At 38.0% G+C, this 14,065-nt stretch overlaps 1 protein-coding gene across 6 annotated transcripts in view; it reads right to left on the bottom strand.

The window, feature by feature from the left end:
• Dcaf1 (DDB1 and CUL4 associated factor 1) overlaps positions 1–14,065 on the bottom strand; it is a 71,459-nt gene that overhangs the window by 40,558 nt on the left and 16,836 nt on the right. For all 6 annotated transcript variants that reach the window (XM_037207902.1, XM_037207903.1, XM_037207904.1 and 3 more), the window contains exons 3-9: positions 13,142–13,218; positions 8,859–8,932; positions 8,049–8,162; positions 6,814–6,951; positions 4,575–5,087; positions 3,763–3,864; positions 782–940 (exon numbers count right to left, since the gene is read on the bottom strand). In XM_037207902.1, the coding sequence (XP_037063797.1) occupies positions 782–940; positions 3,763–3,864; positions 4,575–5,087; positions 6,814–6,951; positions 8,049–8,162; positions 8,859–8,932; positions 13,142–13,218 (1,177 nt within the window). The remainder of the gene's footprint in view (positions 1–781; positions 941–3,762; positions 3,865–4,574; positions 5,088–6,813; positions 6,952–8,048; positions 8,163–8,858; positions 8,933–13,141; positions 13,219–14,065) is intronic.

Raw genomic sequence — 14,065 nt, 5'->3', positions numbered from 1 at the left:
CCTCTCCTAGAAATACCCAGGGGAACCATCACTTTTCAAATGTAAAACCCACTCACTTTTTTTAAAAAATGATCACAAACATGAAAAGACTTAGGAAAAACAAAAGACTCAAATTAAGAATGAGAACATCTGGGGCTGGAGAGATAGTGCAGGGGTTAAGAGCACTGGCTGCTCTCTCTTCCAGAGGTCCTGAGTTCAATTCCCAGCACCCACATGGTGGCTCATGACTCTCTATAATAAGATCTGATGCCCTCTTCTGGTGTGCAGGTATACATGCAGAGCACTCATATATAAAATATAAATAAATAAAAATTAAAAAAAGAATGAGAACATCTGAAATTAGTTTACTATCTCCATCACAAATTATTTAACATATATAAAGCATTACCTGTTTTTACAATAAACTGACTTTAAAATATAATACAGCAATATATATATATATATATATATATATATATATATATATGAATAATACAGCTCTACTAAAACAAATGAAAAGTGTCTGGCTATTAATCATAATGCCACAGAAATCAAAGAAAGTAAATAAAGCTTGTGAAACATCTGTCCTGCACTTTCTCAGCAGAATTAAATTTTTCTAAACAATTTTACATTTTAGGATGCTTTATGAAGATAAACATTCACATCTCTCATGTCTTTCCTAAGAATTTTATCTTTCAAATGTTCATTTCTTCTTATCCAAAGGCTGATCTGGGAGTGTGCTATTTTAAAGAGATAGTCCCCATCAAATCCCATTCTCATCACATGAATGGACTAGACTTACTCTCTCCATAGCATCCTGGTTGTAGGACAGGTAATACAAGCACATGGATACACCAGTTGCGGCCATAGAAGGACGAGGAATTTCCAGTAATTTCTGAACTCCACCATGTGCAACAAATTCTGTAGCAAATTTGTTATGGAGCAGGAGAGATGCTAGGTGCTAAACAGTAAGAACACAAGTTACAGGAATAATCAAAACATCACAAATCTCTTAACATAATGTCAGCTTCTATAGAGTCATCTATGTAGAGAACCACCCTCTCACAAAAGAAAAGCTAGAGTAGAGGGAAAGGAGAAAGGGAAAAAGAAAGATGGGAGAAAGAAAAAGGGCTGGACCAGGCAGTGGTGATGCACGCCTTTAATTCTAGCACTCCATTGGCAGAGAAAGGCTGACCTCTTTTGAGTTCGAGGCCAGCCTGCTCTACAGAGCAAGGACAGCCGAAGCTACACGGAGAAGCACTGTCTCAAAAAACCAAAAGGAGAGAGACAGAGACAGAGACAGAGAGAGGAACAGAAGGAAAAGAAAAAGTCTTAAAATTCTACAACGTCCCTCCTTTCTTTCCTAACACAAAAGGTGTTCATCTTTCAAGGACCTGTGGGTTAGGGAGGCAGAGTAGGAATAGAACCCCAGGACCTGCTAACCATGAGATAAACCAGTGAGGTACACCTTCAGCACACCTAATATTTTGTTGCAGGTTAAAAACAAGACAGGGGTTGACTGCAATATTCTTGTTACTGTCAACCCTTGTAGGGTATGAAATAAACCAATAAACCTGTTTTCTTTTTCTTTTAAAAGTTAAAAAAAAAAAAGAAACAAAAAAACTCTACTTTCTCTTTTGCCAAAATGTGAGATGAAAAGTCCCAGCTATATATTCCTGCTACCATAGAGCTGCCTTGCCTTCCCTACATGATGGAGTATATTTTATCCCTTAAAACTCTAAGCCCTTCTTCCATTAAAAAAATTAAAAACTAAAAGTCAAGCAAACAAACAAAAGTAATCTATGTGCAGCAGGACATGCCTATAATCTTAGCACCTTAGTAGGCTAAGACTGGAGAACAACTTCAAGGCCAACCTAGGAAAATTAATGTGACTATGTCTCAAAATTGAAAAGAAGTTAAAAGAGCTGGAGGTTGCTGATTCCTAGTAGAGTGCTTGCAAAGCATCCTCAAGGCCCTAGGTTAATTCCGAGTACCACAGACAGAAAGGGTGATAATGATAAACCTGCTGTAAGCAATGGAACAATTTTACAATCTTTATTTTATGTTTCCCGAGCAGGCTTTTGCTAACCTTGTCAATTTAATTCTTCCTCCATAATCAGCTCAGTGTTCTAATCCAAGTACAGTCACTGACTTTATGAAGTCCAAAAAATGTTCTTTTACATTTATTTTCAGTATAGCCCCAAACAATAAAAAAACTTTTTGAGACAAAGTTTCACTATGTGTCCCAAGCTGGTCTCCACCTCTCAAATGCTGGAATTACAGACTCCCAAAGAAGAAACTTAAGCAAAGAATCAAAAGTGGTATAAGAATGCATTTTTAAAAAAGTAAAACTTCAGCCAAGTGGTGGCAAATGCCTTTAATCCCAGCAGTCGGGAGGCAGAAGCAGACAGATCTCCTCACAGAGTAAGTTCTACAACAGCTGGGGATACAAAGAGAACCGCTGTCTCAAAAAACCAAAAAAATAAAAAATTTAGATACTTTATTGTATTTATTTATGTGAGTGGCTATGGTGTCACATGTGGGGGTAAGAGAACAACTTGCAAGAATTGGTTTTCTCCTTCCAACATTTGGTTTCCAGAGCTCACACTCCAGTCATCAGGTTTGGCAACAAGTGCCCTAACCCACTGAGCCATCTTCCTGGCCCTAGATACGTATCGACTGGCCTTGAACCCACTGCCTCCCCATAGCTGGAATTACAAGCATGTACCACAACACCCAGTCAAATTTTTAAAGTTTAAATTTTATTAATTTCATTTTAAGGACAGGGAGTCCAAGAAAAGTGGGATGTTTTTATTTCTGAACCCAAGCGCCTCAAAGACAGGGCCTCAGCAGAGCCACAGCTCCCCCTCCTGTACCCAGAACAAACAATACAAATTTCTTATCTTTTGTCCCTTTCATAACTTTTTAAAGGAACAGATGAATGATAATAGCAATTGCAATTCCAAGGAGAGTGAGCAAACACCCAAAGGCACTATCCAATTGCACCTTGTTCAAAATCAATGTTGTAACTGAATGCAGTATTTCTGGGCCACTAGACACAGCTCCAACCTCCAGTACCATTTCACTGTTCAAGACATAACTAGAGTACACTCTTTAAATAAACAGATACAGACAGAAACAGACACACCCCACAACCAGATTACTCCAATTCCGTCTGATCTCAACCAAACTTAAAATGTCTAGGGACTGAAAGACAAACTTATCCATTTTGAATTCCACTTCAACATACTTTATAACTATACTACTGTTTGATGCATGAGATTAACTTAATCAAAATTACCTAAAATTTAAAGCCAGGCCTGTAGTAATTCACAAATGTGATCTTAACACCAAAGAGGCTGAGGCAAGAGGACTGCTGTAAGCTTGAGGCCAACCTGGTCTAATATGAGCTCCATGCTAGCCTGTGCCACAGACTGAGACCCTGTCTCAAAAGTAAATGAAACTTCAGTTCTTCAGAGACACTATATTTTAAAGTACTGAAAAATCACATATGGTTGGCCAGTACTGCTGTACTAACCGCATTTAACATGAGTTTCATAAACATCAAGTACTAACAAAACGCTCAGTGACCTAATAATTTTAAGAACTTTACCTTGCCAGGCGGCGATGGCACACACCTTTAATCCCAGCACTCGGGAGAGCCAGGCAGATCTCTGTGAGTTCAAGGCCAGTCTGGTCTACAGAGCTAGATCCAGGACAGGCCCCAAAACTACATGGAGAACCCTGTCTCCAAAAAAAAAAAAAAAAAAAAAAGAACTTTACCTTGAGTGCCTCAAAAGTAAGCAGGACATCATTAGTCTGTTTCAGATCAATATAAAACATCATCAATTCTCGTGATCCAAGTTGCATGAATATGGGAAGTAACTGAAATGAGAACCAAAAAAAAAGTCTTAATGTGGCTTCTTCCACATTCCCTGTATTTTATGAAGGAAAATTATTAAAGAAATGAAACCACAAAGAATAAAAAGAAAGTTAAAAGAAAATTTTGAAAAATTGAACCCCCCCCCCCCCAAGAATATGTTCGTTATGGTGGTTTGAATAGGAATGGCTCCCACAGACTCATGTGTTTGAATACTTGGTTCATAGGAAGTGGATTAGGAGGTGTGACTTTGTTGGAGGAAGTGTGTCACTAGGGGGTGGGCTGTGAGGTCTCAAAAGCTCAAACCAGTTCACTTCATGCCACCTGTCAATCCAGATGTAGAACTCTGAGCTCCTTCTCCAGCACCATGTCTGCCTACATGCCACCATGTTTCTTGTCATGATAATAACGGACTAAACTCTGAAACTATAAACCAGCCCCAATTAAATGTTTTCCTTTATAAGAGTCGCCGTGGTCATGGTGACTCTTCACAGCATTAGAAACCCTAATGTTCACATACCATATGTTTATATGAATACATTTTGAGCAAACCAACCTTTATCAGGAGTGACATGCAATAAAACCTTATTTATTTGAGAAAAAGACCTTTCTGGAATGGAAGAGTATGTCAGTGGCTAAGATATAACCATAAAATGCCCTAGAGATAAACATAATAGACCCAAAATGTGAACAGTACCTTATCCCAAAAACTTACCTCCTGATACTCTCCTAGAGGGGTCAGATACTGGAGAATAAGTCGCTGTTCAATAGCAGGAGTCATAGGATAGAGGGTATAATTGGTGCCAATCACCCAGGGGGACATTTCTGACCAGCTGCTATTAGACAGCTCAACAAACACACGATCTGGGTCAGAAGATGAGAAACCCAACTTCTGCTTGGCCTTCCTAAAGTTCTCTCTGTCACCATGCTTTGCAGACTTGTTCTTCTTGAATCCTGAGGCTTCCTCGGGCTTAGTTGCTGAGTTCACTCTACTACTGGTCTTGTGACTTGAATCCAATCGAAAGGAGATGTCCATATCTCTAGAAGCTTCTTGCTCTCCATCCACAACATCTACTGCCATGTCACCATAGTCCATATCCACAGCTTCCTCATCCAGAGGCAAAAGTGGCTCCGATGAAAGCTTCCGAGGACTAGGACGCTTATTTTCCTGGCGCAAAGCCACTTCCTGAAGTTGTAGCTCTCTCAGTCTGCGAAGCACTATTGCCACCTAGCAACAAATATTTGAGTAAAGGAGTTATTTATTCTGAATTTTAATTTACATGATTCTTACTAAATAATTCTTTTCTTTTGGTTTGTTTTATGAGACAGAGTCTCACTCTTCCTTTACCTCTCAAATGCTAAGATTTATAGGCACATTGCATGACAAAGAGCTCATTATATATTACTTCCCTACTAAAGAGAACTCAATACTCACAGCCCAATGCCTGGGAATAGTAAAGATCTGATAAATTAGTTGATTTGATTCTTATATTTTGATGAAATAAGCTAATGCTAAAAAATGTATTTTTAGTGGGGCGTGGTAGCTCACACCTTTAATCCCAGCACTCAGGAGGCAGGTGGATCTCTGTGAGTTCAAGGTTCAAGGCCAGCCTGATCTGAGCAAGTTCCAGGTCAGAGCTGTTACACCAAAAAAAAAAAAAAAAAAAAAAAAAAAAAAAAACCATATATTTTAAAATAGACTTATGTGTGTGTTTTTTCCTAGAAAACCAAAACCAGAAGATATGACATAAAACACACCCTTTACAAGTGGTCAGTTTGGGCCAAGGTAGACTGGGATATGCATCACACCTTAAAAAAGCAAAAACTAGATTTTTAATTGGCTTTAAAAATCAAAACTTGTTTTTGGGTAACTGTTGCCTTGCTTGCGGACCTTGACATCCTCCCAAGGCTAATTCCCTACCAGGTTCCACCTCCCTGAATGCTTAAGGGAAGTTCCTTGTCTATGTATCCTGAATAATGGGCGTTAACAGCTTAGATGCAAGATTGTAAAACATCAGTAGCAAACTTCTGCCCTCTGGGGTCTTCCCATTGTGCTGTAAGCCTGTATTTAAGACCTCCTACCCCCTTCAAGAAATGACATTCGACATTTAAAATTTTGAATGAATACTTCGAATGTAATCTATGAATACCACAAATGTGATTAATATCATGAGTGTAATTGAAAAAATAAATTAATTTTAAAAAAAGGGGGAAAAATCAAAACTAAAGATTTCAAAAACTTACTGACTATACATTGTATGTCACTAGCAACTACAGGTTTGCCTTTTAAATCTTTTAGTACTGATTTCTGGGGCCAATATTAGGAACTGGTTCTATGTTTACTTGAGTGCAATGGCGCATGCCTATAACTTCAGCAGAAAGAACTGAAGCAGAAGGACTGTTCCAAGTCTGAAGCCAGCCAGAGCTACATAGTGAGTTCAAGACCAACCTAGGCATACCAAAAAAAAAACTTTTTTTTAAAAAAAAAGAAAACACACAAACCAAAAAATAAATTAAAAAAAAAATAGCAAAGACATAAATAATGATACTACGTTAAAGAAATGGTTTGTATCTGGATTTCAATATGAATTGCATTTCTTTTAAAATTTAGAATAGATGAGTAAACTAATGAGTCTAATAAAATGTTAATAATTTGTTCAACTGGTACAGACTCAAATATTCACTAAAATTCTTTCACCTTTGCTACATATTTCAAAATCTTCAAAACACAAAGGTTAAGGAGAGAAATGAGAATAGGACATAGGTTTATATGTCATGATCCTGACAAGATAAAAAAAAGTTTTAATGTAAAAAAAGAAAAGTAAAATCAAAACTCTCCACTAAGGAAATAAATCTTAAAGTGCTGATATAACTATGTTCTAGTTAGTACAAGTTTTTGATAATTCAGATTCAGGTAGCAAGTGTGCAACAACTCATGCTAAGATGGTCCTTACCAGCTGTGAATTTTCATCTCTGTAGTTGGCAGCAATATCTTGATTTTCCATAGCACCTCCTAACAGTCCAGTAGAATATGTCCTCAGTGGCTGATCAGCCTCTCGGGCCCATTTGAAAAGATTTTCAACAATTCCTTCCTATAGGAAAGGACAAGAAATAGTGCAATTCAGAAAAGGCCATTTTCACAACTAAAATTATAAGCCAACATTTCTATCTCATGACAAAAAAAGTTAATGTCTATTTCAGTGATGGACTACATAGATGGTTCAGTCGTTAAAGAGAGCTTGTTGCACAAGCCTCAGGACCGAAGTTCGGATCCCAGCACCCACATAACAAGCCAGGATCCCACACATAACCATAACAACTCCAAGGGAGTAAAGAAAACGACTGCTGGGCCACCCTGGCTTCCAGCTCAGTAGAAGGAAAAGGTCCAAGGAAGACTGCCTCAAAGAATAGGTGGACAGTGATTTGGCAGGCCGCCTGATACCCTCTTCTGGCCTCAAAGTGCATGTACAAGCCTATACCTACACATGTGCACAAACACACATTTAAAAACTGTATTCCAGTGTTGTTCATAAGAGTAACTAAGTTTAATCTCCATTACCACAAAGGAAGAAAAGGAGCAAAACTTAAATGAAATCATAATATACTTTTTAAAACCTAATCTTAAGATTCTGAAAAATAGTATTTCACCCATATAGCAGGTAGCTATCCAAATAACACAAATAACATACTTTTGTTGCATTTGGAGATAGGAGCCTTTTTTTTTTTTTTTTTTTTTTTTTTTTTTGGAGACAGGATTTCTCCATGTAGTTTTTGCTGCCTGTCCTGGATCTCACTCTATAGACCAGGTTGGCATCGAACTCACAGAGATCCACCTGGCTCTGCCTCCCAAGTACTGGGATTAAAGGCTGGTGTCATCACCACCTGGCGGAGTTAGGATCTTATGTAGACCAGGGTGGCCTTGAACTCCAAATTAGCAAAAGATGACTTTGAGCTCTTGATCCTCCAACTTCAACCATCCCCAGGCTGAGATAACAGCTGTATACCACCTGATTCAAATAACTAGTTTTTGAATTTGTCTTCTGTCTATCTAGAGCACACATTACTACCTGAATAAGAAAAAATAACAATTACTATATTAACAAACACAAATTACTATATTAACAAACACAAATCCAACAATTCAATCCACTCGATTCAAAAACACAATGACTTTTCTTCTATCAAGTACCTTTTCTTGAAAGACAACGGCAGTTTCTAGACCTGGCATGATGTCCAGTAGCAGTCTGCAAGCTGCAGTATTTAAAGGGGGCTCTCTACTTGTCATCACATACGCATTCACCAGCTGGAAAGAAAAAGAAGGAAAGGAAAACAAAGGGAGGCATAGGGGGCGGGGGAGTGGGTAGACATGATCAATGTACAATACATATACAAATGGAGAGAGAAATGTTAAAAGGAAATCTGAATCGAACACTCGTGTAGCTTTGGAAATAGCCGTGTTCAAGATGTACTCTGCTATTTTGCTGCAAGGTAATACTTGCAATTTTTAAGAAAGATATAAAGGAGTACTATTTGTTCTGGAATTCAATCCAATCAAAATTAATTTTTAAACCTATTTTTTAAACTTCCTTTATTATTAAAATAAATTAACAACATCCTTAATTTGATTGCATTGAATTGAATATATCCCCCATGGCTTTTTTTGGGGGGAGGAGGTGTATTTTGAAATAGGTTCTTACGTAGCTGAATCTGCACTACATCTCCTCCCTCAGCCTGCCAAGAGCTAGGACTGCTTACATACATAAACTATCACACTGGTTCCCATCATTTTCTACCTCCAAACAGAAAATAATTTCATCACAACCAGAACTTTGTCAAAAAAGCAGCTCAATTACTTTTTCAATAACCAAATTAAAAAAAAAAAAATCTAACCACTCTATTCTCAACTTTAACAAAGTTTTAAGGTGACAGAAAACAAATAAATAATCAAATGTATGATTATCTTCTGATAATTTCTGGAGGAAAGAAAAAGCAAACCTACTGCATTCATGAAATCATCATTCTTGAAGAGTATTCTCAGCAAGTGGCCCAGCATACACTCTGGATCAGCTCGACCTACCAAAAGAAGAGGGAGGCACAAAGGAATAGGTAATCCTGTCAAACAAATCAGACCTATAGAATAACATCTGGGTTCTTATAAATATAACTAATAAACTGTCAGCAAAAATAAACAGAAACAAAGACAAGATTCTTTGAGTAAATTTAATAAGAAACATTTTTAGGACTAGATATAGTGGCACACATCTTTAATCCCAGCACTTGGGAGGCAGAGGCAAGAATAGCTCTATGAGGCCAACTTTACACACCCATCTAGAGTTATATAGTAAGATCTTGCCTCAAAAAAAAGTAGCAATAATTTTAAAGAAAGAATCATTCTCTAGGGGCTGGGTAAATAGATTAGTCACTAAAGTACTTACCACGCAAACATAAGGACCTGAGTTTGATCCCTGAAACCCATGTAAAAAGCCAGGCATGGCGGTGCACACTTGAAATCCCACTACACCAGCCATCCTAGCCAAACTGGGAGCCCTAAGTCCCAGCAAGAGACCCTAAGAACCAGATGGATAGCTCCTAAGGGACAATATCTTAAGGTGACCTCTGGCCTCTACATGCACACAAACCAACAAAAAAGTGCACTCACATACTAACATGTATATGAAAATACATGCTGTGGGATAATCCTTCTGTACCCTGTGAAGATGTATTACTCTCACTGGTTAATAATGAAGCTGACTGGCCTATGGCAAGGCAGGATAAAGTTAGGCAGGACAATCAAACTGAGGATGCTGGAATGAAGAAAAGCAGAGTGACAGAGTAGCCGACAGATGCAGTCAAACACAGCTTCTTGGTAACCGCCTTTTCTCCACTGAGCTGTTTGCTGACAATGAGCAGAGGCGTGACAGGTTTCCTTGGCTCAATGCTAGCGGCAATAGAGGGTGGCTCTTTTTAGAGGCCCTGCTGCCAAACACTAAATGGTGCTTATAAGCAGCTGGCAACACACTGCTGGGTAACGCCAGCGTAGACCCAGAAACTTCCCTGAGGTGGGGCAGTAAACATGGCTCCCAGATCTGGTGGTAAACATACCTCTGCCATGAGACTAGGCTCTCAGGGAACCAAGGGAGAGCACCTAGAAGAACTATAAGATACAAAATGTATATTTTACTTGCTTAAACATATAACAAAAGAATCATCTTTGGATGACTTATGTAAAATACACAGCCCATACTTGTATTAATACAGATATGTAGCAGAGTGGTGGTGGTGCACAAGCCATTAATCCCAGCAATCGGGAGGCAGAGTCAGGCGGACCTCTGGCCTGGTCTACAGAGTGAGATCCAAGACAGGCACCAAAACTACACAGAGAAACCCTGTCTCGAAACAACAACAACAACAAAAAAAAAAAAAAAAAAAAAAGAAAGAGAGAGAGAGAGAGAGAGAGAGAGAGAAAGAAAGAAGAAGAGAAGAAAGAAAGAAAGAAGAGAGAAAGAAAGAAAGAAAGAAAGAAAGAAAGAAAGAAAGACAGACAGATATGTATGTTACCTTTAAAAGTTTATGTATTTTCAGAACAAGGGGACCAGACACAAGTAAAAACAGATGGCCCAAATGATCCAACATCCAGAACAGCTTCAAGGATGCTGACTGGGATGATCCAGCCTCACAGAATACTGCAGCCAAGACTTAACCATTATCCTAAATTTGTCACAGTCCAAAGATTACCAGCACCCCCAAACACAAAATAGTCTAAAGAACTATGCCCACATTCCCAAAAAATGGGTTATTGATGTTTATTATCATTAAAGGGGAGTTGGTTACAAATTGTTATTGATCATAGTCAAGAAAAAGGCTAAACAAAGTTAAATTCAAAGGTCTCTTTCTAAAGGAAAAAAAAGAGGGATAGGATATAGAAATGAAAAGATAAAAAGGATATAGAAATGAAAAGATAAAAAGTAGATTATTGAATCCACTTTTAAATCAAAACAGCAACTACGAGTCTTAAATATTTTACATTGGTATGGATTTTTATATATTAATATAAATTTAAAGGTAATATTGTAATACTGTATATTTCTACTCTTTTGGGTTATTGTTCTTATGTAACTCATTTAAAAATGTAATGTATAATTAAAAAATTCAGCTTAATAGTTAGCTATATTAATCAAACTTATAATCAATCATGTTAGATATGTTTTCAAAGTCATAAACAGATATATGGTCTTCAAACACTTCAAAGACCTACAGAATATGGCATTTAATATATTTATCTAAGGCTTTTCATGACAATGAGACACGTCTGCTCCTAGCAGCACCAATCTACTTCAGAGAAGATGATGGGCATAGAAAAAACTCCATATGGAGTTTGTTTTCTTTATAGCAAAAGCTAGCCATGTATGTGGGCAAAGAAACTGCCTTTGCCTCAACTGCTGACAGTTATTGTCCAAACTGGACCAGCAGGATGCAAGAAAGGCAACTGCCAAATTTTGCCAAGACAAGGTAGGACAGTCCTTCAGAATTCCTGCTTCACTGGAAAGTCTGTCAGATACACTAGGCCTATGGGCCAAAGATGGATGCCCAAACATTACAGTAGAACTTTGAGTGACTGTTCAGGCAGTGAGATATCCCTATCATTGGGCAACATTTCACCCTTCTGGGATCTCTGATAGAGCTGAAGACTAAAAAGTTAGTTATAGTTTTACTTAGTTATGAAGGTAAATTAGATAACAAAACTTGGGACTCACAAAGATAAGATAGATGATAGCATGTTTTCCTTAATTTTGCCAAATATAAATAAACTAGATATTGTAACTAATTCTTACTTAATAACTGCTTGTTATATATAGTTTTACTATGTTAAGGTTAAAACCTCCCTTTTAATTAGACAAAAAGGGAGAAATGCTGTGGAATAATTCCTTCTGTACCCTGTGAATATGTATTACTCTCATTGGTTAGTAAAGAAGCAGATTGGCCTATAGCAAGGCAGAATGAAGTTAGGCAGGACAATCAAACTGAGGATATTGGGATGTAGAGTGAGAGAATTGTCGACAGATGCACAGAGAACAAGATGGGCATGCCGTACTGAGAAAAGGTACCAAGCCATATGTCAAAGCATAGATAAGGAATATGGATTAATTTAAGTGGAAGAGTTAGCTAGTAACAAGCCCGAGCTATAGGCTGAGCATTTGTAATTAACATTGAGTCTCTGTGTCAGTTATTTGGTAAGCAGCTGTGGCACAGGGAAACTTCTGCCTACACGTACACACACAAACATATAATCCTCCCACCACCACCCCACACACACACAGAAAGAAAGAAATTGCTGGACAGTGGTGGCTCAAACCTTTAATCCCAGCAACTTGAGAGGCAGTGGTAAGCATATCTCTTTTGAGTTATGCCACCACACCTGACTAATCACAAATATTACAATTTTACTAGAACTCTTTGTCTCACTTTGAGAAATAGCAAAAAAAAGAAAAAGAAAAAAATTTGAGAGGGTCTCAATATGGAATCCTGGCTCCTGGCTAGCCTGGAACTCACTTCATTTAAGTCAGGCTGGCCACAAACTCACAGAAATCCACAGCCTCTGCTTCCCAAGTGCTGGATTAAAGATATGTGCCACCATGCCCAGCAAAAATATAAGAAGATATTCACCACAGAGAGCCAGGCAGTGGTGGCATATGCCTAGAATCGCAGTACTCAGGAGGCAGAGACAGGCAGACCTCTTGAGATTGAGGCCAGCCTGGTCTACAGAGCAAGTTCCAGGATAGCCAGGGCTACACAGAAAATCCTATCTCTAAAAACCAAAGGGGTAAAAAAAATTAACACAGAGGACACTATCAATTGAAAAGTACTATTAACAATTTTCCTTTTAATTGTTTTTTACTATTATCTGTGTGTTGAAGGGATGTAATGTATGTGTGTGTATATGAACATGCCACAGTACTTCACAGCACATGTACAAAACTCAAGACAACAATCTTGAATGGTTCTCTCCTTTACATTTACATGACCTCTAAGGATCAAACAAAATTCAGTCTGTCATGCTTGCAGCAGGCACTTCTACCCACCAAGCCATCTGCAAAGCCCAACAATTTTCCTTTATAAGAAAAAAGAACACATAGGCACAGTAGACCATGCCTGTATCTCAGCTACTCATAAGGCTATAGTGGAAAATCAAGGGTTTTAGGCCTGTCTGAGCAATATAGCAAGACCCACTTTCAAAATAATTGGAAAATAAAAAAGTCTCAGACATAACAGTACACATCTTACCAGGATGTCGATCATCAAATGGGTCTGGATCTCCTTTGCGATATTCTTCAGTTTCTTTTTCAATTAATTCTGACATCCTAGCACAAGAAGAAAAGAGTCAACTCTGGACAAGCATACAAAAAATGCCACGCATTGTAGTACACACCCAAAATCCCAACACTCAGGAGGTTGAGGCAGAAGGCCTGCTTTTAAATTCAAGGGCAACCTGGGCTACACAGTGAGCATCATCAGGACAGTAAGGGCCATACATCAAGACCATGTTAGAAAAAAAAGAAAAAGTAAAATTCATAAAAATGTACTATCAACAACAATCAATCAATAGTCAAGGTGTAAAACAGAAAAACATGATTTTCCTGAATAACAAAATCTAAATAATCACCTCATAACATAATTTCCACTCTCAATCTTATTCTTCTCTAAACTTCCTTGCATCACAAAACACTACTACTATCACCTCAGAAACTTAAAGTCAACAAGTCTTCATTAAATCTTCATTTTCAAATAGGCATGGTAGCACATGCCTGTTCTCACAGCAATCAGAAGGCTAAATTTCAAGGTTGAAGCCACTCTGAGCTACACATCAAGTTCAAGGCATCTGGGCTTTAAAAAAAAAAAAAAAAAATTTCATTCTCCTCATCCACCTCAGCAATTCCTGTAACTACCTACCAGACATCTCCTGATACCAATCATCTCTAAATTTGACCACTGCTCTCCTTCAACAGACCACTACCATTTAACTATCTGAACGACTTCTAATACCCATTTTGCAGCTCCTGTGCTCTACTTCTCTGTTTTACTTAACACATGTCTCCAGCTTCCAGAGACTAACTATATTCCTTGAATTAAGTCCAAGTACTACACAGCCTGAAATTATCTAGCTTCTACCAGTTTTGTGAATGCTTCTTCTATTCTCTTTTATTAAAC

The sequence above is a fragment of the Peromyscus leucopus genome, chromosome 7 (assembly GCF_004664715.2).
Source record: "Peromyscus leucopus breed LL Stock chromosome 7, UCI_PerLeu_2.1, whole genome shotgun sequence".
Classification (NCBI taxonomy): Eukaryota; Metazoa; Chordata; class Mammalia; order Rodentia; family Cricetidae; genus Peromyscus; species Peromyscus leucopus.
This window is presented reverse-complemented; position numbering and strand designations above follow the sequence as displayed.